Consider the following 23,935-nt stretch of genomic DNA (forward strand, 5'->3'; position numbering starts at 1 on the left):
GAAACAAAAATATTAAGGCAGACAGAGAGGGAGAACCCCACCCTTCACACTGAACCTGCAAATCGAAATTCCAAAGCAATGAAAAAAAATCTAATACTGACAAAAGTAGTTGGAAAAGTGATGGTTGAAATTTGGATTCCCAATGAAACTAAAATGCAAGAGCAGTCCAAAAAGGACTTTAAGTGGTATTAGCAACTTTGTAGACATAAATTAATAAATAATACCCATATAAAATTAGAAATTATGAACTAGAAACAGGCAGTAATCCAGTTAAAAAATATTTTAAGGCTGGCTCCGTGGCTCACTAGGCTAATCCTCCGCCTGTGGCACCGGCACACCAGGTTCTAGTCCCGGTCGGGGCACCGGATTCTGTCCCAGTCGCTCCTCTTCCAGGCCAGCTCTCTGCTGTGGCCCGGGAGTGCAGTGGAGGATGGCCCAAGTGCTTGGGTCCTGCACCCGCATAGGAGACCAGGAGAAGCACCTGGCTTCTGGCTTGGATCAGCGCAGTGCACTGGCCACAGCGCACCGGCCACAGTGGCCATTGGAGGGTGAACCAACGGAAAAAGGAAGACCATTCTCTCTGTCTCTCTCTCTCACTGTCCACTCTGCCTGTCAAAAAAAAAATTTTTTTTAATTGGAAATGGAAAAAAATCAAGGAAATATAAGAATTACAAGCAATTAAGTAATTGGTGACTTGAAGATGACACTCAGGGAATCAAATGAATCAAAACACAGAAAGCTGGGACCAGCGTTGTGGCGTAGCAGGTTAAGATGCCATTTCAACTCTGGCATCCTGTATGGCCACTGGTTCGTGTCCCAACTGCTCCATCTCCAATTTAACTCCCCGCTAATGAGCCTAGGAAAGCAGTGGAGGATGGCCCAAGTGCTTGATCTTCTATAACTCATGTGGGAGACCTGGAAGAAGCTCTGAGCTTCAACCCAGCCCAGCCCCAGCCACTGCAGCGATCTGCAAAGTAAATCAGTGGAAGGAAGATATCTCTCTCTCTTTTTCTCTTACACTCTTCCACTCCCTCTCTCCACCTTTCTCTGTAATTCTGACTTTCAAATAAATAAATAAATCTTTTAAAAACGCAGAAAGTTGAAGATTAGGGAAAAGGGACGAAATATAGAGGTAGCAGGTCAGTACTGTGGGACGGTGGGTTAGGCCTGCACTTGGGACACAAACACAAGGGAGTTTTGAACTCCCTTGTCAGAGTGCTGGTCCGAGTCCTGACTACTCCCTTCTGATGCGTCTCCCTGCTAATACGCCTGGGAAAGCAGTGGACGACGGCCCAAGTGCTAGGGCACCTGCCACCTGTGTTGGGGACCGGGATGCAGTTCCAGGCTCCTGGCTTCTTGAACCCACACCTAACTGCTGCAGCCATCTGGGGAGTGAGTGAGCCAGCAGATGGAAGCCATCTCTGTCTCTCTCTGTCTTTCAAGTGAATAAATACATCTTGTTTTAAAAAATACATATAGAAGTAATGTCAGAGGAGTAAGATAGGAAATAATCCGTTCAGTAAGGAAAGATTCCCAATCCTGAAATCAAGAGCAATAAATAAAAAATCCCCATGAAACAGTGAAAGTCCAGAAAAGTGCAGAAAATCAGGAATAATGAGGAATTATTAAAAGCTACCAGGCATGAAGACACAAATCACGCGTTGATAACCAGTTTCCAGAAGACAAAAGAACAGTTTTCCAAGCACTGAGGGACCATCAGGATGAACCTTGCTGTGTGTGTGAACAGTGCACATCCACTTGTGGCCAAGAGCTGGACCAGGTGTCTTCACAGCCCTGCCAACAGGGCTTCTAAAATACTGGGTGAAATATAGAGAACACACCTCCGTGAAGTTTGTAAGAAAGTAAGAGAAATTCTCACAGGCCAAAACCAACCTTGAGCCTGAGTCTGGAATGGAACCCGGTGCTAGTGACCTGGATGTGTGGCTTGAACATGCTTTGCCTGGCAAACAGACAAGTCCGTGGGCCTGCAGAAGGTGAGGAAGAGAAATCTCCATACAGAGTCAGAATCTACCTCCTCGAAAAGGCAAATTACTAAAACTAGGAATAGAAAACATCATCCCCTAAAGAGAGATTGCAAGAGGAGCTCTGTCTTCAGCTAGCCTCTGAACACAAAGAATCCCAAGGTCTCCGGTGCTCCAGTGAGAATCTGAAAACCACACGCAGCCATTCACATGGGAGTGCAGCTTATAGTCACTCCCTCTGACCCCCGAAGGAAGTTCACACTGGTTCTGATGGAGGTAATACAAATCCCATACAGAGGAATGGGTCTCCTGCCCAGGTTGTAAGATTCCCACAAGGAGCTAACAAGAATGAGCTGATAATCAGAAACCAAACAGTAACTCATGAAGAAACAGTGTGTGGGAAGCAGCAGAATCAGATATTGGAATTATCGAGTACAGAATGTTAACATAAATTTAACATTTTATTTCATTTTAAGATTGTTTTATTTGAAAGGCAGAGTTACAGAGGGAGAGAGAGAAAGGGAGAAGGGGAGAGAGACAGACAGACAGACAGACCTTCCATCTTCTGGTTCACTCCCCAAATGGCCACAATGGCTGGGTCTGGGCTAGGTAGAAGCCAGGAGCCCAGAACTCCATCCAGATCTCCCAAATGGGTGCAGGAACCCAAATATTTGGGTCATCTTCTGCTGCTTTCCCAGGTGCATTAGAAGGGAGTAGATGAGAAGTAGAGTTGGCCAGGACTCAATCCTGCTCTCATACAGAATGCTGGTATTGCAGGGGTAGCTGATCCCACTGTGCCCACATGCTGACCTGCTAATGAATGTAGAGATATAAGACCAGGGCTGGTGTAGCTGTTAAAGCCACCAGCTGCAGTGCTGGCATCCCATATGGGCAATGCTTCAAGTCCCGCCTACTCCACTTGCAATCCATCTCTCTGCTGTCCCCTAGGAAAGCAATAGAAGATGGCTCAAGTCCTTGGGTCCCTGCACCTGCATGGGAGACCAGGAAAAAGTTTTGGCTCCAGATCAGCCCATCTTCAGCTGTTGTAGCCATTTGGGGAGTGAAGCAGCGGATGGAAGACCTTTCTTTCTGTCTCTTTCTCTCTCTCTCTCTCTCTCTCTCTCTCTCTCTCTCACCATCCCTCCCTCTCTCTCTCTGCCTCTCTGTAACTCTGCCTTTCAAATAAATAAATAAATCTAAAAAAAGAAGATATGATGGGAGATTAAAAAATCTAAACTAGAAATAATAAATTGTCAAAAACATCTGAAAGATTTTTAAAAGAACACAATTTAGGTTGAAATAAGTGAAGATTCCAATTTGATCAAAGATGGTGAAATTTTGCAAATTCGCATGATTCAGCCTAATGGAATACCTAGAAGCAAAAAATATAATCATTGAAATTGAAAAGCTATGGACTGTGGTGAACTGGAGGAGAGGTCTGAATAAATTACCAAGGTAAAGAGATATGTGAAAAACGTACCAGAAGTAAGACACGGGGGAGTACTCAGAATATCAACCTTATATCTAAATGGAGCTGCACACGGAAAGCAATAGTTAGTATTCAAAGAGATAATAGCTGAGACTATTTCAGAATTAATGGAGAGTATGAGTTGTAAGAATCAGAGCCACAACACATTCCAAGCAGGATAAATGAAAGGACATCTACACCCAGATACATGGCTGTTAAGCTTTTGGACTCCAAAAATAAAGAAAATCTTGAATCCACCAGAGAGAAAAGATTCACAGGAGAAAGAACAGCGAAACCGACCATTTTCTTCTCGTGAGAAATAATGAAATGCTGTCTTCTGGTGGCTCAGAACAAAATAACCACCAACCTACAGTCGTGTGCTTAGTGAAACACTCGCTACCAGGATGAACTAAGGAGACTTTCAGATTGGAGTAGTCAGCGCACTCCAGTCCTGGGATGAGGTATGTGCAGATTAAATGAGTGAAGTGGCACGTGGTGATCAATCAGCATTAACTGCTATTATGTTAGCCTGGCTAGAGGAAGAAAAACGCAAACTTCCACTGAAGACAATGCTTATAGCTTGGATTCATTAAGCAAGCAAATGATCCTGGCAGGAAAGTCTGTGATACAAGAATGAATGATGACCAAAGCACATTGTAAACATCATTGATTTTTTTTGTTTGTTTTCAGAAAAGCCATTGACAGTGAAAATCAATAATAATGACTGATTTACGAGCTTTAAAATAAAAATAATATTGAACAATAAAGCCTTGTAAAACTTTACAACCTGAAGGGGTTGATTACAGTTGGAGTGCTTTTAGCTCTCATAGTGTTTGTGAGGGTAGAAATGATTTTGATGAATCCTAGAGTTGTTGAGTGAGCCCTTTAAAGTATTCCAGTGCTCTGTAAATAAATGACAGCACAGGGACTGGGGCCAGCGTTGTGGCACAGTGGATTAAGCTGCCCCTCACCGCATCAACATCCCATATGAGTGCTGGTTCAAGTCCTGGCTGCTCCACTTCCAATCCAGCTCCCTGCTAATGCGCCTGGGAAAACAGCAGATGACCCAAGTCCTTGGGTCTCTGCCACCCATATGGGAGACTCATATGGAATTGTAGGCTCCTGGCTTCAGCCTGCCCTAGCCCTGGCTGTTGGGGCCATCTGGGGAGTGAACCAGCAAATGAAAGATCTCTCTCTCTCTCTAACTCTGACTTTCAAATAAATAAGTAAATAAATATTAAAAAAAATAGCAGAGGGGAGAGTAGACTCAAAAATATCAAGCAAAATACATACAGAAACAGAGGAAATAATGAAAATATAGTGAAAAACCAACCTGATTTGATCATCACACATCAAGTACGTGTTTCAAATTATCACCCTGTAACACACAAATACGTACAGTTAAAGTAATACTAGTAATAATAAAGCAAAGATGTATGGAAAGAGCCAAGGGAAAAAGAGAATTCTCAACAATAGTAACAGATAAGAGTAGCTCAAGGTTGCTAAAGTTTTTTCATCTTGCTCGACAAAAGTACAGAGATACTGGAGTACTCTAGACTTTGTTCTGAATATTTGCAGTTATGCATGTGCTAAATGAATAGAACTACTAAATTATGTTTACACGTTGTGTTTTTATTAACTGAATTTGTGAAATGTCTAGAATTAAAAGCCAGTTCAAGGGGCAGGCACTCATCTAGTGGTCAGGATGGTGGCGTGAGATGCTCACAGTCCACTTGGGAGGGACTGGACTCTTTTCCCCGCTCTGGCCTCTGACCCCACTTTCCTATCAGTGTGGACCCCGGCAGGACATCAGTGGTGCTCAAGTGGTTGTGTCGCTGCCACCCACAAGGGAGACCTGAATTGAGCTCCTGGCTCCGGGCTCCTGGCTCTGGCCCTGGGCCAACCTCAGGCACTGTGGGATGGGAACCATTGGAGAGGGAACCAGCAGATGGGAGTGTTCTCTGTCTCTCTGTCTCGCAAATAAATAAAAATACAAACATTCAAAGTTTGTATCTCCTTGTAGTAATCAGGCCTTAGACTCTTATTTTTAACCCTTTTTTTTTTAATATGCATTTAAGACTATTGGTTTTCTTCTAATCTTAGTAGGCTTCATCCTACAAATTTTGAACTTTTATACTTTTATTAACATGCATTAAACATGTTATCAAATTTCCATTCTGATTTCTTCTTTGACCCAGGGATGTTTTAAAATATTATTGTATAATTTCTAAATATTGGGGAAATATCTAATTAAGTTCCTTGTAGTCAGGAAGTATAGTATATTCTTCAGCTTGGATTTCCTTAGCAAAATACCACTGGCTGGTGGTTTCAAGAATCAAACTTTATTTTCTTGCAGCTCTGGAGGCTGGGAAACCCAAGATCCAAGTCCAGTAGGAGTCGTTTTCTGAGGGCTCTCCTGCCGGCTTACAGTCCGCTGTGTCCTCATGGGTGGAAACGGAGCAGGCTCCCTGCTGTCTCTTCTCCTAAGGGCGCTAATCCCACCCGCATGATCCATCTAACCCTAGTTACTTCCTGTGAGTTTCATCTCCAAACACTAAGACACTGGGGGAGAGAATCTCAACATAGGGGTTTGGGGGTGGCTCAAACATTCAGTCCACAGTATTAATTTAGTATTGTTTCAGTCTTTTGATTAACTTGCTTTTCTTTTCCTTAGGATTTATAATTTGTTTAGGATTTAGTATTTAATCACATGCAAATTATTTTTCTTTCTATGTCAGAGTTTGTGCTTGGATTTTTGCCAGCTTCGTAATATGCATTAAAACACTTTCAACTTCTACTCTGAAACATTTAAAATAATAGAGAAATTCACCTGCCTCTTGCAAATGTGTTAAACCAGACCACAAAGAGCAGGGGTCGGTATCTTTCTTGAATGAAGCTTTTATAGTTTCCCAAAAATTGTCTTTTTCATCAATATTTTCAAGTGTATTATTAAATTTTCTATGTATTTTTAAAGATTTATTTATTTACTTACTTAAAAGGCAGAGTTATAGAGACAGAGAATTTCCATCTACAGGCTCATTCCCCAAATTTCTACAATGGCCCTATCTAGGCCAAACCAAAGCCAGAAGCCTGGAACTCCATCCAGGTCTCCCACATGGGTGGCAGGGGCCCAAGCACTCGGGCCGCCCTCTGCCATTTTCCCATGTGCATTAGCAGGGAGCTGGATTGGCATTGGAGCAGCTGGGACTTGAACTGGCACTGGTATGGGATGTCACAACACCAACCCCTAAATTTTCTGTATTCTTATTTGTATTTTCCTTACTGATATTCCAAGGGCTTAGAGAAGCATTTTAAAGCTTTAAAAGTTGTAATTATATTTCTGTCCATTTTCCTTATATTTAGTAGCTCACATTTCCTGAATATGAATGTTTTTTCTTCTACCTCCATATTTGTGTATTATGTCTTCACTGAGAAATTTGCCTTTAGTAAACACAAATTTACTTTTTGTCCTATCATATTTGCCTTAAGTGCTCTTCATTGTTCTCTTTGTTTACACAACTAAAATATGTTTATTATAGAAAATTTTCATTTCCCCCTATTTATACAACTAAAAGATCTTTATTATAGAATATTAAAATGAGGAAAACTGAAAATTACCTTTGAAGTTAAAAAACAAAAATCTTATTTGAAAGGCAGAGAGAGAGAGAGAGAGAGGGACAGAGGCAGACAGATAGTGAGTGACCTATTGGCTGGTTCACTTCCCCTAATGCCTTCAACAGCCAGGGTTGGGCCAGGCTGGAGTCAGCAGCCAAGGACTCAGTCTGGGTCTCCCACATGAATGGCAGGGACCCAAGTACTTGAGCCTCCCAGGATACATGTTTATAAGAAGATAGAATCGGAAGTGGAACCAGAACCTGGCCCCAGGTACCCTGGTATGGATGCAGGTGTCTGAAACAGTGTTTTAACTGCTGTGCCAAGCATCTGCACCTGAAAATCACTTTTACATAATAGTAATTCATTTTTTCAGAGAACTAACTTAGCTTTTTTCTGATGAGTTTTTCTTATAATACAAATTTTTAAATACAGCAGGAAATAAAGAACATAAAAATCCTATAATTTTGGGGCCGGCACTGTGGCATAGTGGGTAAAGCCGCAGGCTGAAGCGCCGGCATCCCATATGGGCGCCGGTTTGAGTCCTGGCTGCTCCACTTCCCATCCAGCTCCCTGCTATGGCCTGGAAAAGCAGTGGAAGATGGCCCAAGTCCATGGGCTGCTGCACCCTCGTGGGAGACCCAGAAGAGACTCCTGGCTCCCAGCTTTGGATCAGCACAGCTCCAGCCATTGTGACCATCAAAGTAGTAAACCAGTGCATGGAAGACCACTCTCTCTGCCTCTCTGTAACTTTTTCAAATAAATAAATAAATCTTTTTTAAAAAACCTACCATTTAGATATTATCACTATTAACATTTTGATGTATAACTATCCAAATTTCTTTTCTGTATACACTAATAAATATATAAAAATATATACCATATACATGGTTTTATGACCTGCCTTTCTTTTGTAATAAAAATACAGCATGAATGTATGCATATTTCTATGTTAATAACTATATATCTGCTTTATTATTTTCATGATCACTAGTTTTGTTCTGTATGAGTAGACCTTATTTTGTCCTTTATTGTTAAACATTTGGTGATTTCCTTGCAATTTATAAAAGTTGATTTAATTTTTTCTTTGGTATTACAAACCATCTTTGAGCCAACATCCTCTTAGGTACATGTTTAAGTATTTTAAAATTGTTTCCTCATGATGTATCTCTCCAGTGACTAGTTAAGAGTGCATGTGTGCTAAAAGTTTAATTTGCACAGATTACAACAGCATCATGTATAATTTCTCATCCATCAGATGAGAAGAGACTTTTTAACATGCTACCGTCCCGGGTTGTTGTGGGTATGGAAGACTCGGTGCTCTCCTTGGCTTCTGGTGGGCGAGTGAAGTGGAAGAGTCTTCCTTCAAGGCAGCTTGGAAGCATGCATGGAACGCAGCTGCCTGGCTGTTCATTTTCACAGATGTTTCATGAGAAAATCTGATTTTTTCCAAGATCTTATTGGACAGGAATCACATTACATACTTATGTTATAAACCCAACGTTAACATAAAAGAATCTTCTTAGGGATATTCCAAATAATGAGTCCAGGTGCCCTAAAGATTCCCTGAAGTGTGCTTTCAAGCATTTGAAATCTCTTTTGACACCTACATGAATCACCATTGCCTTGGGACCCTGCCCCAGACAAAACTCAGATTCTACATTTGATATATGGTGGTAGGACAGGAGGGGGAACAAACCTGCTCCTTATTTTTTTTAAAAAAAAATTATTATTTGAAAGGCAGAGTTACATAGGGCAGAGGGTGGGCAGAGAGAGAGAGAGAGAGCGCTTTTATCCTCCTTTATCCCCTGGTTCACTCCCCAATTGGCCACAATGGTCAGGGCTGGGCCAGGATGAAGCCAGGAGTCAGGAACTCCATCCAGGTCTCCTATGTGGGTGGCCGGGGCCCAAGCACTTGGGTCAACTGCTGCTGCCTTCCCGGGAGTATTAGCAGGGAATGGAGCAGCCAGGACTTGAACCAGCATCCATAAGTAATGCCGGCTTTGCAGGCCGTGGCCTAGGGGCTTAGCTCCTTTTGCCACAGTGCTGGCCCCATAAACCTTTTCACTGTGGGCCTTCCCCAGTAAGGTCTTTTAACTCTTCCCTGGCATTTCTCGCCTTTCAATACTATGTCCCGTGTAGGTGTTGAGGCTGCAGAATCTGAATATGGATTCTGGAGTCTGGACATCCAGAAAAGAACTTGAACTTGTTTGTGATCTGATTGTTGCCCGTTGTCTCATTGTTCAACTGTCCCCGCTTGATTTTGGCATAGGTGGCACATGGGCACTTGGGGACCCTGCTCAGCGACCTGTGGCGTTGGCATCCAGACCCGAGACGTGTACTGCCTTCATCCCGAGGAATCGCCAGCCGCCCCTGAGGAATGCAGAGAGGAAAAGCCCCACGCCTTACAAGCTTGCAATCAGTTTGACTGCCCGCCCAGCTGGCACATTGAAGAATGGCGACAGGTAGGGCAGCCGGGGGATACCGAGGCTCACTGTGACTGCTGCGTGGCACCAGCACAAAGCCCGCTGAGCCCCTGCTCCACCTTCTCTCGTCTCCCCAGTGTTCCAGGACGTGCGGCGGGGGCACTCAGAACCGGAGGGTCACCTGTCGGCAGCTGCTGACGGATGGCAGCTTTCTGAACCTCTCGGATGAGCTGTGCCCGGGGCCCAAGGCATCGTCTCACAAGTCCTGTGCCAGAATGGACTGCCCGCCACATTTAGCTGCAGGAAACTGGTCCCAGGTAGGGTTTGTGTGTCAGCCCCTAAGTATCCCGCAGGGTGAGGCTGGGGTTACTGTGAGGTGCGTAGGAGGCTCCCACACACACCGCGGGCTGGGCAGGTGTCCAGACCTAAACACGATGATTTATTTTCAGCTTTGACTTCATATTGTTTAAACAGCTTTCATCATCTTTCTCCCAAACAAGACCCTCCTGGAACTAACAGCACCACAGTCTGGAAGGATAAACTCAAAGTCTTCTTGGTTCCTCTCTTCCTGGTACCCTCTCGTGTGGAATTAATCATTAAATCTTGTATTTTCAACTTTCTGAACAGCTTGCACACCTTCCCTCCCTCCACGTTTTGTTTCCACACCTGCTAATTTTATCCTTTATCATCAGAAGTTTGGATTAGTGCAGGAAGTAGACTTTTAGAACATTGTTGCAGTGTAGGCATGCCAAAACACAGCCTAGTAGTGAATGAAGCTTTATAATTCGTACAGGAGAGATTGAACCTCACCAGCTTAAATAAGCTGCCTGGGCTCCCATAGCTTTAGTCCAAGGGTTCTTTCTATTGTAATTACATTGCCCACTTGATCTCCCTGCTTCTGTATCCCTCTCCCATCTCCAGACCGTTTGACATCCCATAGTATTCTTACCACTGTCTGTCAAGTCACCTGCTTGCTCAGAATCTTCTAAGTCGTGTTGTTGAAGAATCAAGTGTAAGTTAGCCAGAGTAGCCTTTCTTGAGCGGGAAGTACTTTATCCCAGTCCTTTACCCCAATTCCAGCCCTTGGCTGCACCCTCAACTGAGGGTTAGCACAGATTCTGAAGTAGATAATCGAGGTATCTTATCAGTTATGTTATGAGCATTTTGTAATCTCATGTCCCAGCCACCAGATGTAGAGAGCCAACTGCAGCCTCAGAAGTAACCTCAAGAAATAAGAAAGGGCAGTAAGTGGCATTCCCAGAATGCCCCCAAGTCCTCGGGTTCAGTATCGGGCACAGTCATAATCTGCCACCCTCATCTCATACCACAGCAACCCTGGGAGCAGATGGTGTCTCCATCTCTACAATGAGAAGGCATAGGTTCGTTTATTCAGATTAAGAAACCTCCCCTAAGGGCTGGTGCTGAGGCATAGTGGGTAAAGCCACTGCCTGCAATGCCAGCATCCCATATGAGCACCAGTTCAAGTCCTTGCTGCTCATCTTCTAATCCAGCTCCCTGCTATGGCCTGGGAAAGCAGTAGAAGATGGCCTAAATGCTTAGGCCTCTGCACCTGCATGGGAGACCTGGAAGAAGCTCCTGGCTCCTGGCTTCAGGTCAGCCCAGCTCTGGCCATTGTGGCCATTTGGGGAGTGAATCAGTGGATGCAAGACCTCTCTCTCTCTCTCTCTCTCTCTCTCTCTCTCTCTCTGCCTCTGCCTCTCTGTAACTCTGCCTTTCAAATAAATAAATAAATAAATCTTTAAAAAGGAAGGAAGGAAGGGAGGGAGGGAAGGAGGGAGGGAGGGAAGAAGGAAGGAAAGAAAAACTTCCCAAGGGTGGAGATAGGTCTCAAACCCAAGATTGTGTGACCCAAGTTTAGTACAAAGGGTGTGCACTCTCGTCTCCCATGCACTAGCAAGAGTTTTAGTGCCTGCAAGGTGGGTGTTCCCGTGTGAAATTCCTGACCTCTCTGAGCTCCCATGTTCCTCTCTAACTACAGTTATTGTTACAATAATGTAAGAAAGTTGGGCTGGAAGCATCTACTGGAGTTGGCCCTTCCCGCCCACCATGAGGGCAAGTCCACATTTTTGGCTGTAGGGTGAAGTGTGTTCCACTTCCTCTGTTCACCTTACAGGGAACTGGAGATGATGCCACTTGCCAACATTCTCCCCTGGGAGTCAGTGACATGAGGGACAGGAGGACTGTCTGTTCCTCCAGGTGGGTCCTAAACTAAGAGGCGTGGCCGTTCCAGGACAGACAACATCTCCAGCCTAGGCTGGGAAAGAAAGGTCGACATCAGCTTTGTGACCAGAAGCTGGTTTGCTTTCTTTCCCCCTCCTACTTACACAAGCAGCAACATGGGCTCCAAGGCACAATCATTCCTTTGGAAACTCCTTTGAGACTGGGTCAAAAACAGGGGATCTGGGCACAGGTTAGAGAGGAGGGTACCCGACTGGTGGGTAGGCAGTTGTTATAGGTGAAGAATTCACTTGCTGTCTCTGAAAGGTTGAGGCCAGAGCTGCAGCAGGGAAGGGGCCATGCCATTGCTGAAGGAACGAATGGCATTGTGGATGCTTTGCTTCCTTGTACCCTTGGTGTGGCAGAGGACCAATCTGGTGGCCATCAGCTGGGAGCTGGAAGAAATGCAAACTCGCAAGTCCCACCCAGAGCTAAGGAAAGAGTCCGCCTCTCAACCAGATCCTCCTGGTTGGGTACACACTGAAGTTTGAGAAGCATTTCCTTACCGGCCCTTCACCCTTGCTTGGATTGCTTAGTCCATAAGCAATGATCTCTTAGAGCAGTTGCTGCCTTAGCTCAGAGGAAGAGTCAAGAAGAGTGGAGTTGGAGGAGTGCGCAGGGGTTGTTGGAAGAATGGGCACTTGTTTCTGGATGCAGCCAGGGATCAAATTAAGCCACTATCATACCATAAAATACCTCCGCTACAAATTTTACAGTTCCCTCTGGTCTCGTCTTCTGGAAAAACCTCTCCTCACTGGCCTTTTAGAGTGCAGATGCATGGTGACACCATTGCTTTCCTTCCTGGTCCTTTCTCTCAGGGACAAACTGACTGTGCAGCTGCCAGTGACGGGAGACTGAAGCCACATCCTTACCGTGCACCCTTGTGTTTGCCTTCGGGTCTTTGTTTTTGTTGTGGCCCTCACATCATCCTGGGTGCAGCTCTGAGCTTCCTCCTCTGGGAAGTCTTCCACTCCCTAACATCACACAGCAACCCCCACTGGTCACTCACAGTTATGATATTTCAGAGGGTAGCTACTTCCTGGGCATCCATATGGTCTTCTCATCTGGCGTATGCTGTCCTTGAGGCCAGTGGCCAAGTGATTGTGGGAAGGTCCCTGGATGCTACAGAGCCCCACCAGTAAATGCTCTTCCTTAAGAGTCTGCAAAGGGCTGGCGCAGCGGCTCAATAGGCTAATCCTCCGCCTTGCGGTGCCGGCACACCAGGTTCTAGTCCCGGTCGGGGTGCCGGATTCTGTCCCAGTTGCCCCTCTTCCAGGCCAGCTCTCTGCTGTGGCCAGGGAGTGCAGTGGAGGATGGCCCAAGTCCTGGGCCCTGCACCCCATGGGAGACCAGGAGAAGCACCTGGCTCCTGCCTTCGGATCAGCACAGTGCGCTGGCCGCAGCACGCCAGCAGCGGCAGCCATTGGAGGGTGAACCAACGGCAAAAGGAAGACCTTTCTCTTTGTCTCTCTCTCTCACTGTCCACTCTGCCTGTCCAAAAAAAAAAAAAAAAAAAAAGTCTGCAAAGTCAGAGAAAATTCAGCATAGAGCTGAAGTGGTGTTCTTCCGAAAAGCTCAGACCTGCTAAAGCAAGAGAGGTAAATCACTCAATGAAAGGAGTTTTTGCAGAGAAAAAACAAGAGGAGGAAACAAAAAAGGAGGTTAATCAGGTGATCTGGATGGAACCCAAGGCAGTCAATTTCCTAGCAGCCATGCATCCGAGCAAGGAGCACGTTCTCCTATACCAAGACTTCAACTCAACCAAGACTCCCTCTCACCTCCAGCCAAAGCCACAACTGGAACTCCCAACTGGTAGGAGCATCAGGTGTGCATGCACAGGAAGGCAGAGCCGTAGTCAGCCTGGGACTCCCAAAGCCAGATTCAGTCCAACCGGGCACACGTCCTGCTGCCCGGCACTTTGGGTTTCCTGCCGGGCTCAGTTTTTCTCCATTAGCTGAAATTTCCCTCCATTTCAGAGCTGCTTTGTGTTGGCAGAAACTCTGGCACCAAATTGCCACCGTTCCCTAAAGCTTCCTGCCAGATGGGTAGTTCTGCTGCAGAATGGCTCACTTGGGGGCAGTCATCCATTTTGTGGTTCTGGATGAAGTCTCCCCACATTAAAACTGGCCATTAACCTGGACGCTGAAAGGCTGAGGAGCTGTGCCAGGACCTCCATTCTTCACGGAGCTGGTCCTCTTGGCCCAATAGTCCTCTTGTCCCGACATTCGTTCTGTTCACGGCATGTTTGCGGTTTGTCCATCACTGGCTCAGCAGTTTGCTTCCATTCCTGGACCTGGACCAAGCCTTAGGCAGAAGGGAGCCTTCAGTTCTTACCCACAGTTTATCAAGTTGCAAGAGAGGACCATTGGCTCATGCACGGAGTCTTCCCAAATGGGGAGTCCTGTGATCCACAGACTACACCTGTTTGGTGCCCCTACCCCTGGGCTGAAATCCAGCCTCCTCCTCCTCATTCTGTATTCTCTACACGTTGATGAGACATTTGGCCGTTCTGTCTACCTTCTTCTTTCCCCTTTATGGTATTTCTTGGTGCTTTAGTATTTTTTCCTACAAATCTGACTGCCTCTTTGCTGCTAGCTTGTCTTCTTGCAAGTCTCCCTCTATATTTGACCTTTCGATCTGCATTGCTTTTTTTTTTCTCTGTGGTGGATTCTGTGTCCTAATTTCTTTAACGTCTACAGGAGAGTCTCCAACTCTAGGAATAGATGCCACATCCCCAGCTCTGCAGATATGGAGCCTCAAAAAATTCATGGAAATGTATATTATGGAAGAGCTATCTATGGAACTTTCAATTTTTTGCACCAAAATAATCTTTTCATTGTATTTTCCAATGAAATTTTTGGAGCACCTTCCCCAGCCTGCTTCCCGTCTCTGTCGGTGTACCACCATCTTCCAAATACTTGTAATTATCTGTGACTTATGCACTTCCTATATTCAATTACCTATGCCTGCCAACCCTTCAATTCTTGAAATACATATCCATACACGAAGTAAACAAGAAAAGACTACCATCATTGAGAAATTTTTACAAAGAATAGCTCAAGTTCTGTCCAGGACATGTGGATGTCCTAATATGGCCTTCCAGTTTTTAATGCATTTATTAATCATGACTCATGAAGGCAATAGTGTGTTAGAGCCAGTTCTCATTGGCTGGGGAGAGCCAGTTAAGATCCCCTCCCAGCTTGTGCTCAGTGACATCCGGTGGATAGCTTAAAATCAGCAATGATGGGAGTGTTCATTCCACAAACGTTGGAAAAACAATCAGGGTTCTTTCCCCCGAGGGACCTGTTGTGAAACACTTAGCAGCATACAAGTGCAGGAAAGGTTTATTCACACACACACACACACACACACACTTTCAGCCCATTGGTGGTGCTTAAGATAGAAAGGCTTTCAAAAAATTCTAACCTCTGCACTCCTTTCAACAAAGTCTAAGAGGCTTGGCTGGGCTTCTCTAAGACATTTTCTTATCTTTATCTTCATAAATGGTGTTTGTTGGGGCCAAGGAATAACAGCTCTCTGTTTGACGAACCACTCTGTCAACCCTAATCTTGCAGATTTAGTTTGGTTTTTATCCAGGGTCTTTGATCCAAAAGCATGAACTCTTCATTCAGACGTATCTCCTGTAAATAAAATAGTCCAGCTCTATAGGTTCATTATAAAACTTTCATGCTTTTATTACAATTTTTGTGGTCTTAATTGTGAGTATCTTATTACCAGTCACGATGTAGATAGTCACTCTTGAACTTGAATAACAGTCTTTTGGGATTCAGTCTGATAGTTAACTCATACTTTAACTCATTCAAACTACACTCTGTGCATTCAAGTCCATGCACTCGTACCCGTTCTGCATATTTTAAATCACCCCGCACACACACACACACACACACACACACACACTTACAATATGAATGCACCTCACTATCTTGACTGGATTGTAGCTGCCAGAGAGAAAGAACCATTTCTGTATGTACAAACACCTGACTTGGTGCTTGACAAATACTTGCTTCAGGAAAGAGACTTATGAAAGCTTCCATTCAACTGTCTGTGCCTGTTTTCCACAGCCCTGTGTGCTCAGTCATTTAATCCACAGACATTTGCTGAATGCTGCTGTGTTGATAACCCCAGGCACAAAACAATGGACTAAACAAGAATACCGTCTTCAACGAACTCATAGTTTAATCAGGCAAGCAGACGAAATAGTGTTTGTTATTGTGTAAAAAAAAAAAAAAAGTCCAATGAAAGTGTCCTACATACATAGCTATGAGAAAATTAAAGGAAAACATCTAAGTCTCCCTGAATTCCAGGAGAGTGTTATAGGCAATGCTAATTAAAAAATGACTGCAGGGGGTGGTATTTGGTACAGTGGTGTCAGCACCTCGGTTCAGGTCCCAACTCTGCTCCTGATTTCTAGCTTCCTGTTAATGCACTCTTTAGAAGACATCAAATATCTCAAGTACTTGGGTTCCTGCCGTTTGTGTGGGAAACCTGGATGGAGTTCTATGCTCCTGGGATTGGCCCAGCCTATCCTTGGATGTTGCAGGCATTTGAAGATCTGTCTGTCTGTCTCCTTTTTTACTCTCTGTATGCCTTTCAAATGAAATTAAAAAAAAAAAAGTGCAGACTTGTGTGAAATGCAAAGGGGAGGGTTCAACCAGCTTGGGAAAGACTTTGGGTATTTGCATTATCTCTGTGATCACCAAAGGTACAGTGGATGATATTTGAATAGGGAAATCAAATGCAGAGTTGTAGTTGTATAATTCTGGCTGCAGCAGTATTACAGAAAGAAGGAACTGGAGCTTGAGAGACTTTGCAGATAAAGATTTTAATAAAACCAGTGAGGGATGATTAAGCAGTTGGGATAGAGAATAACAGATAACTTTTGAAACCCATGCAGGAAATGTAACTGACCTATTGGGTAATGGAATTGACAGGAAATAAGCAGAAGGGAGAAGTAGTGCAGATTTCTGTCCTGGAAAACTAATGGACAGGTGACGTTCGTTTTAAAGTTAATGATAGAAGAAGCATGCTAAGAAGGTGATATGAAAGGGAGATAAAATGGGTATAGCTTTGAAACATGAACTGTGAGAGTATATAAAGGAATCAATAAAGAATTATAGCTCAGTAGAGATCTACACCCAGGTTATAATTATGGGAATCACCACATGTAAGTGGTGGTGGAAGCCATGGGAGATGAGTACTATGATATCTCATAGTGTATTTTAACACTATTTTCTTTAAAAATTATTAGGAGGGGATGGGTGTTTGGCATAGTGGTTAAGTTTCCCCTTGGAATCCTAACTGGAATGCCTGGTTTGCGTCCCTGGGCTCCCCTGCTTCCAATCCAGCTTCCTGGTGATGCACACCCTCAGAGGCAGCAGGTGATGGCTGTCGAGGTTGGGTACCTGCCATTCATGTGGGTTGAGGTCCTGGCTCCCAGCTTTGTCCAGGCCCAGCCGTGGCTGTTGGGGACATGTGCAGAATGACCCGGTGGATGGGAGATCTGTGTGTGTGTGTGTGTCTGTCTCCATCTTCTTTTCTCTCTGTGCCTTTCTGTTCTTTAAATAAAATGATGAGGCGGCTTTCGGTGAAGCAAAATCATGGTGGTCATATAGTTACTTAATATTCCCAAAGCACTTACCAGAAAACCAACAGAGCAATTGCCCTTGCCAGAGAAAAGGAAAGAAAACACAGACGACTTTAACAGAAAAAGTAATAGAAGTGAATGAGGCCAAGCCACACACAACAGGAGACGGTGTACAGAAACCACAAACACAGCAGCCAGGCAGAGCTAAGAAAAGGAAGACACAAGACCAAGAGCCATGGAGCATGGGAGTCAATCAGTACCACAACAAGGAAGTAATCCTGCTACCAAGGAAAGTAGACCCGAGACCAGAGTGTGAAGCTGCAAGAGGACTCGAGTTTGCAGAGGGTGGCTGAGTGCAAGGACGATCACACAGCCCCAGCCTTAAGAAGACCAGAGAGCACCAGAACGGACTTCCCAGGTAGCTGGGAAAGAGTGTCATGGTCATCATCCCAGGTGTGCAGGAACTCAAGGGCTAAACAAAGGCGTTGTCCCGAGCCGGGGAGTCCAGAAGATGCAAATCTTAGAACTGTGACAAACTGTCGAAGACTCCTTTTTCACCTCTGGAGGAGGGATCCCTTCACAGTGACGATGACTACCCCGACACTCCGCCCCTTACACCCTCCTTTCCTGGGGGTACAGAAGACCACCGATGTTATCTGAGTGGGGCCCTCAGCAGACCCCACGCTGTGATAAGACACCAACATAATGAAATGTGGTCTGGAAGCAGATGGAAACGTAACTTCATATGACAAAATGAGCTGGAAGAAACTAAGAAATCTATGGAAACACATCAGAAACGAGATTGAGGGGAAAATCTGCAGAACACAGCCTAAAGGAGGGGGAACCCAGGAATGAGCAGACATAGACCGTGCCATCAGGCAAACAGAGGAAGAGAGAACTGAAGAGAGTCAAAGAGTAGTAAAAAGTAGTCAAGTGAAAGGGACAGAAATAAAAGAGAGGGAAAGAAAGTCCTATGAATATCAAGTCCCAGGAAAAGAAAACCCCTGAAACAATGCAGAAGAACCAAACTATAAAAAAAACTTCAATTTTCCATGTCAAAAGGGCATTGCATATAGCCTGCAAAAATTGATCCAGAATGGCCAAGATCAAGACATATTCTATTAAAACTACTGGCTTTTTTTTTTTGACAGGCAGGGTGGACAGTGAGAGAGAGAGACAGAGAGAAGGTCTTCCTTTGCCGTTGGTTCACCCTCCAATGGCTGCCGTGGCCAGCACGCTGCGGCCGGTGCACCACGCTGATCTGATGGCAGGAGCCAGGTGCTTTTTCCTGGTCTCCCATGGGGTGCAGGGTCCAAGCACTTGGGCCATCCTCCACTGCACTCCCTGGCCACAGCAGAGAGCTGGCCTGGAAGAGGGGCAACCAGGACAGAATCCAGCGCCCTGACTGGGACTAGAACTTGGTGTGCCAGCGCCACGAGGCAGAGGATTAGCCTAGTGAGCCACGGTGCCAGCCAACTACTGGCTTTTAATGAAAGAAAAAATGTACTTGTGCATGTAGGCAAGAAGGATCAAGTCAGCTGCTGAGGAAGAAAAATCATATTGGCATTGAATTCTTGACAATACCAGTGTATACCATTAAACACTAGAGCAACATATTTAATACTTTCTGTTGTTGTTTGAAGGAGACAGGTGGAGAGATCTTTCATCTGCTGGCTCACTCCCCAAATGCTAATACCACCAGGGCTGGACCAAGCCAAAGCCAGGTTCCTAGAACTCCCTCCCGGTCTCTGCATGGTGGCCGGCAACCTAGTGCTTGAGCCATCATCACCAGCTGCCTCCCAGGGTGTGTCTTAGCAGGAACCTGGAATTGAAAGCAGAGCCGGAACTTGAACCTGAACACTCCAGTGACCTCCCAAACAGCATCTTAACCGCAGTGTCAATGTCCACCCCCAGATTTAAGATAGTGAAGGGAAAGATCATGGAAGACACAGTTGTCGTATTCTACCAAGTCGACCTCCAGGTTTAAAGCCCACTGACAGTTGTGGAGATCTGAGGCTTCAGGCTGTGTTGTTTCCTGAGGAATCTACGGGATGTCTGTAGAATAAACCCTAAGAGAAGCTCTAGTGTAAGTTGCTTTGTGGGTAGTAATGAAAAGAATTGACTGTCACCTTCCCTGTGTGTGAACTGTGAACATTGTCTGATGGCTACCTTACTTAGAACTTGGCAGAAACAAAGTCACATATGACCTTTGTCCAGAGACAGCCTACCACTCATAATGGGGAAAACAGGTCAAATGGGTGTCATAAGAGATGTGTTGTGAGCAGTGATTGGCAGTTGTCTAACCACTCTGTTACATGAACAAAGTTGAGAATATTTTTACTGTGTGGCAGACTCCTAGATTCGATTTGGTTAAAAAATGAAAATTTGAGAAATGATAATTTTAAAGTATCTGTTTGAAAGCCTGAAAAAGCTTTCCTCTGTGCAGAAAAATTATAGTCATTAGAGATTTCTGTTAAGCATCTTGATAAAGGCTCTTTTCAGTTCCATTTTCCTCCTTTGAAACTCAACCAAAAACCCCCAAAGAGAGTGAAAGAAAGAGAACACTCTGTCTTCAATGAACAATGAAATGGCCACAATCCAAAAACTATAAATTATGAAACACACCTGCCAAAGACCTTAAATCTGGACCAAATTGAGAAGGGAGGCCGAGGGTATTTCACTAGTACTTCCTCCAGGGCCAAGCAGAGTGCAGACTTCCCTAGGACAAAGTGTCGCAGTCCCAAATGGATTGCTCCAAGGTACTTGAGTCCAGAGACTGCATGGAGAAATACGAGCTGACCCGGAAAAGACCCAGGATGTCCCTGTAGAACCATGGGGCAGACAGAGCTAAAGGGGAAAACCGTGTCTCCTCATACCAAGCAAAGGTATGCAAAGGCCAGGAGGTCGCTGAATTATCACAGAGTGAGCCGGTTGTTTAAGAGGCTCTTGTCTTAGTCCCGCCACCCAATCCAATGCCAAAATCTGAACACAGATATGAGTGTGTATGGAAAATAAGAGAGTTGGTGATGGTGTTGAAGATAACCAACTGATGTCACCTGCCCTAGCTCATGGCTGGAAGAGACTATATCAGAGCCGTGGAAACGAGAGCCGTGATGTCAGGCCGGCTGTTAGAAGTGATGTTGGATGTGACAGGTAATTGAGGGACAGCAGATGTAAGCTGGACTGGTGTTCAGAAGAACAAACTGAATGGTGCAGAAAAAAATTCGAAGTAAGGGAATTTAGCTCCCCTTCATAAAAACCTTTATCTGCAAGTCACAATAGCACACGTGCCAAGACAACCTGGCCCACTGAGGCACAGCGTGTGTGAGCTGCCAGACTTCAAGGGCTTCTGAGCAAAAAAGGCAAGACAGACAAACCACAAAAACTCACTCCTGGGCCTCAGCCTTCTTCAGAGGAGCGTTCTGTGCGAGACAGTGGCACAGGAGGTGCGCAGTTCTTAGAAAAAGAATGTAGGCCGGCGCCGCGGCTCACTAGGCTAATCCTCCGCCTAGCGGCGCCGGCACACTGGGTTCTAGTCCCGGTCGGGGCGCCGGATTCTGTCCCGGTTGCCCCTCTTCCAGGCCAGCTCTCTGCTGTGGCCCGGGAGTGCAGTGGAGGATGGCCCAAGTGCTTGGGCCCTGCACCCCATGGGAGACCAGGAGAAGCACCTGGCTCCTGGCTCCTGCCATCGGATCAGCATCAGCGCGGTGCGCTGACCGCAGCGCGCCGGCGGCGGTGGCCATTGGAGGGTGAACCAACGGCAAAGGAAGACCTTTCTCTCTGTCTCTCGCTCTCACTGTCCACTCTGCCTGTCAAAAAAAAAAAAAAAAAAAAAGAATGTACAAGGACCATGAATTCCCTCGTCCTGTTGTTCTTCGTGGAGAAAGGCAACAGACAGGCAGCCAAAGATTGCCATTCTGATCAGCCTTTCTGGGAAACCCTGTAGGGTCATGATGAGACACAAGGATGCCTCAAATCCAGAGATGTGTCAGAAAGATGGAATATGAGTGATGCATTCGTTTTAGGTGCATAAATACATAAGACTAATCAGCTAGCCGCTACAATCTGGAACAGAAGATAAATATCAGAAATTTGACATTATCTAAATGATATAATGAAAGCTAATTGGGAATTTGGAGAGGAGCTGGAGAGCAAATGGTAGTGTGCTGATTTGCTCATCCTTGCTAGTCAGCAAGACGTAGTTACTCGCTCAAGTCCAAGTGTATCATCAAAAAAAAAAAAAAAAAAAAAAAAAGAATCACTAACCAGTGGCCAGTGTGGTGGCCCAGGGAGTTAAGCTATGGCCTGAGAGGCCAGGCCGGCATCCCATATAAAAGTGCCAGTTGCTCCCCTTCTGATCCGGCTCCCAGCTAATGCACCTGGGAAAGCAGCAGCAGATGACTTGGGCTCATGCCACTGTGTGGGAGTCCCTGATAGAGTTTCAGCTCCTGGCTTCAGCCTGGCCCGACCCCAGCTGTTGTGGACTTTTGGGGAGTCAGCCAGAGGATGAAAGGCCTTCTCTTTCTTTGCCTCTCTGCCTTTCAAGTAAATAAATAAATCTTTAAAAAAAAAAAAAAAACCATCACTAGCCAAATGCATTATTGGTTTCTTGAATCTTCTTTTAACTTTAGAGTGTTCTTTTGGGAATGTAAACAAGGTTTAAAAAAAAGACATTCAGCAATTCTTTTTACTTTAATTTCTTTTTTCTAATGTACTTAATAAAATTGCATCAGATGTTTGAATTAAAATTACATGTGGACATAATGAAAGTTACTTTGTGTATAGGAGTTGGATTGATTTTTTTTAAAATCTTTTTATACATTTCTATCTCTTGGATTCTTGGCAATGAGGATGAGGTTTTATTAAAAATCATTTTGCCATATAAATAGCTCAAATAAATGGCATAAAATACCTAATAAAAATTAGATAAATTATATGTCATAGTACCAGGAAAATAAGTCCCATGACAATGAATTACTGGAATTTCAGAGAGAATCTGAGAGAGAGAAAAAGAGAGAAGGGAGGGAGGAGGGAGGAAGGGAGGCAGGGCAGAATGAAAAAGAAAAGGAGAGAAAGGAGAAGAGAAGCGAACAGGGGAGGGGAAGAGAAAGGAAGAGGGGGAGTGGAGAGCAGAACGCAGCTCGGGGTATCCTCGGTGAGACCCCAGCCCGGGAAATGGCTTCCTTGCTGCTGGCCCCTGCTGAACCCCCGGGAGGCTCTGGGGCTGCTGGCTGGCTTTGCCCGCTCACACCCCGTTGATGCCTGCACGATTCTCATTGCAGTGCTCCGTCAGCTGTGGTGCCGGCACCCAGAGGAGAACGCAGGTGTGTCAGAGGCTGACGGCCAAGGGCCGGCGCGTGGTCCTCAGTGAGGTGATGTGCCGGGGTCTGCCGGGGCTCCCGCTCGTCCGGGCTTGCCAGATGCCTGCGTGCGGCAGTAAGTATGTGACCTGCTGATTTGGGTCAGTTTGTCCCGATGTCTCTTCCAGCACCGACATGTTTCTGAGCTGTGAGTACAGGGGATCGAGCAGAATTCAGAATTGTTTTAGGCAGTAAATGGTAAAATGTGAAACACCGAGTTCTAAGAAAGGCGGTTTTAAGAAGTGTCCGCCCACTCAGCAGATGCACCTTGTAGGCTTCCTCACTTGGATTTGGATCCTCCACTTTCACCAAGACTTCTGCCACTTAGAATTCATGAGCATTTGTCATGGAAGGTAAGCGGAAATGCTACGTGGCTCATGTCACTCGGAATATATTTAGCTTCACTCTACTCAAAGAACTATGTAGTTTTCTGTGTTCCCATGTTTTTTTCTTGTGTATAATTTAATACCAATAAGGATGAAAGCATGATCTAACTCTGTTTGGACACTTCTTCAATTATTTATTTAAAGATTTATTTTTTATTTATTTTGGAAGTCAGAGTTTCAGAGAGAGAGAGGGAGAGACAAAGAGACCTGCCATTCACTGGTTCACTCCCTAAATGGCCATAACATCCAGGGCTGGGCCAGGCCAAGCCAAAGCCAGGAGCCAGGAGTTTCCTCCATGTCTCCCATGTGTGTGCAGGGACCCAAGCAGTTGGGCCATCCTCCTCCGCTTTCCCAGTGCGTTAGTAGAGAGCTGAGTAGGATGTGAAGCAGCCGGGACTCGAATCAGCGCCCACATGGGATGCCAGTGGCGCAGGTGGAGGCTTAACCTGCTATGTTACAGTGGCAGTCACATAGATAATAAGCTTGCCGTAAAGCGTGTCTGTGGCTTCACTGCAGCCGAAGCTAATACACATGTAGCATCCACCTGTGCTTCCAGGGAACATGAGAGGAATGTGTGTTTGTACCTGTGTATGTATATTTTTTTAAATTTTTTTTTTGACAGAGTGGACAGTGAGAGAGAGATAGAGAGACAGAGACAGAGAGAAAGGTCTTCCTTTGCTGTTGGTTCACCCTCCAATGGCCACCGTGGCCCGCGCGCTGCAGCCGGCGCACCGTGCTGATCCGAAGGCAGGAGCCAGGAGCCAGGTGCTTCTCCTGGTCTCCCATGGGGTGCAGGGCCCAAGCACTTGGGCCATCCTCCACTGCACTCCCGGGCCACAGCAGAGAGCTGGCCTGGAA

The 23,935-nt window shown here is 45.4% G+C and overlaps 1 protein-coding gene across 3 annotated transcripts in view; it reads left to right on the forward strand.

The window, feature by feature from the left end:
• Positions 1 to 23,935, forward strand: part of ADAMTSL3 (ADAMTS like 3) — a 410,995-nt gene that overhangs the window by 294,528 nt on the left and 92,532 nt on the right. For all 3 annotated transcript variants that reach the window (XR_016217636.1, XM_008275279.5, XM_089309514.1), the window contains exons 18-20: positions 9,335 to 9,527; positions 9,626 to 9,805; positions 22,614 to 22,767. Coding sequence is in view for 2 of the 3 variants with exons in the window: in XM_008275279.5 (XP_008273501.3) it covers positions 9,335 to 9,527; positions 9,626 to 9,805; positions 22,614 to 22,767 (527 nt within the window). In the remaining variant the exon portion in view is untranslated. The remainder of the gene's footprint in view (positions 1 to 9,334; positions 9,528 to 9,625; positions 9,806 to 22,613; positions 22,768 to 23,935) is intronic.

This window comes from Oryctolagus cuniculus, chromosome 12 (assembly GCF_051225735.1).
Source record: "Oryctolagus cuniculus isolate XC-2025 breed Fujian yellow rabbit chromosome 12, ASM5122573v1, whole genome shotgun sequence".
Lineage (NCBI taxonomy): Eukaryota > Metazoa > Chordata > Mammalia > Lagomorpha > Leporidae > Oryctolagus > Oryctolagus cuniculus.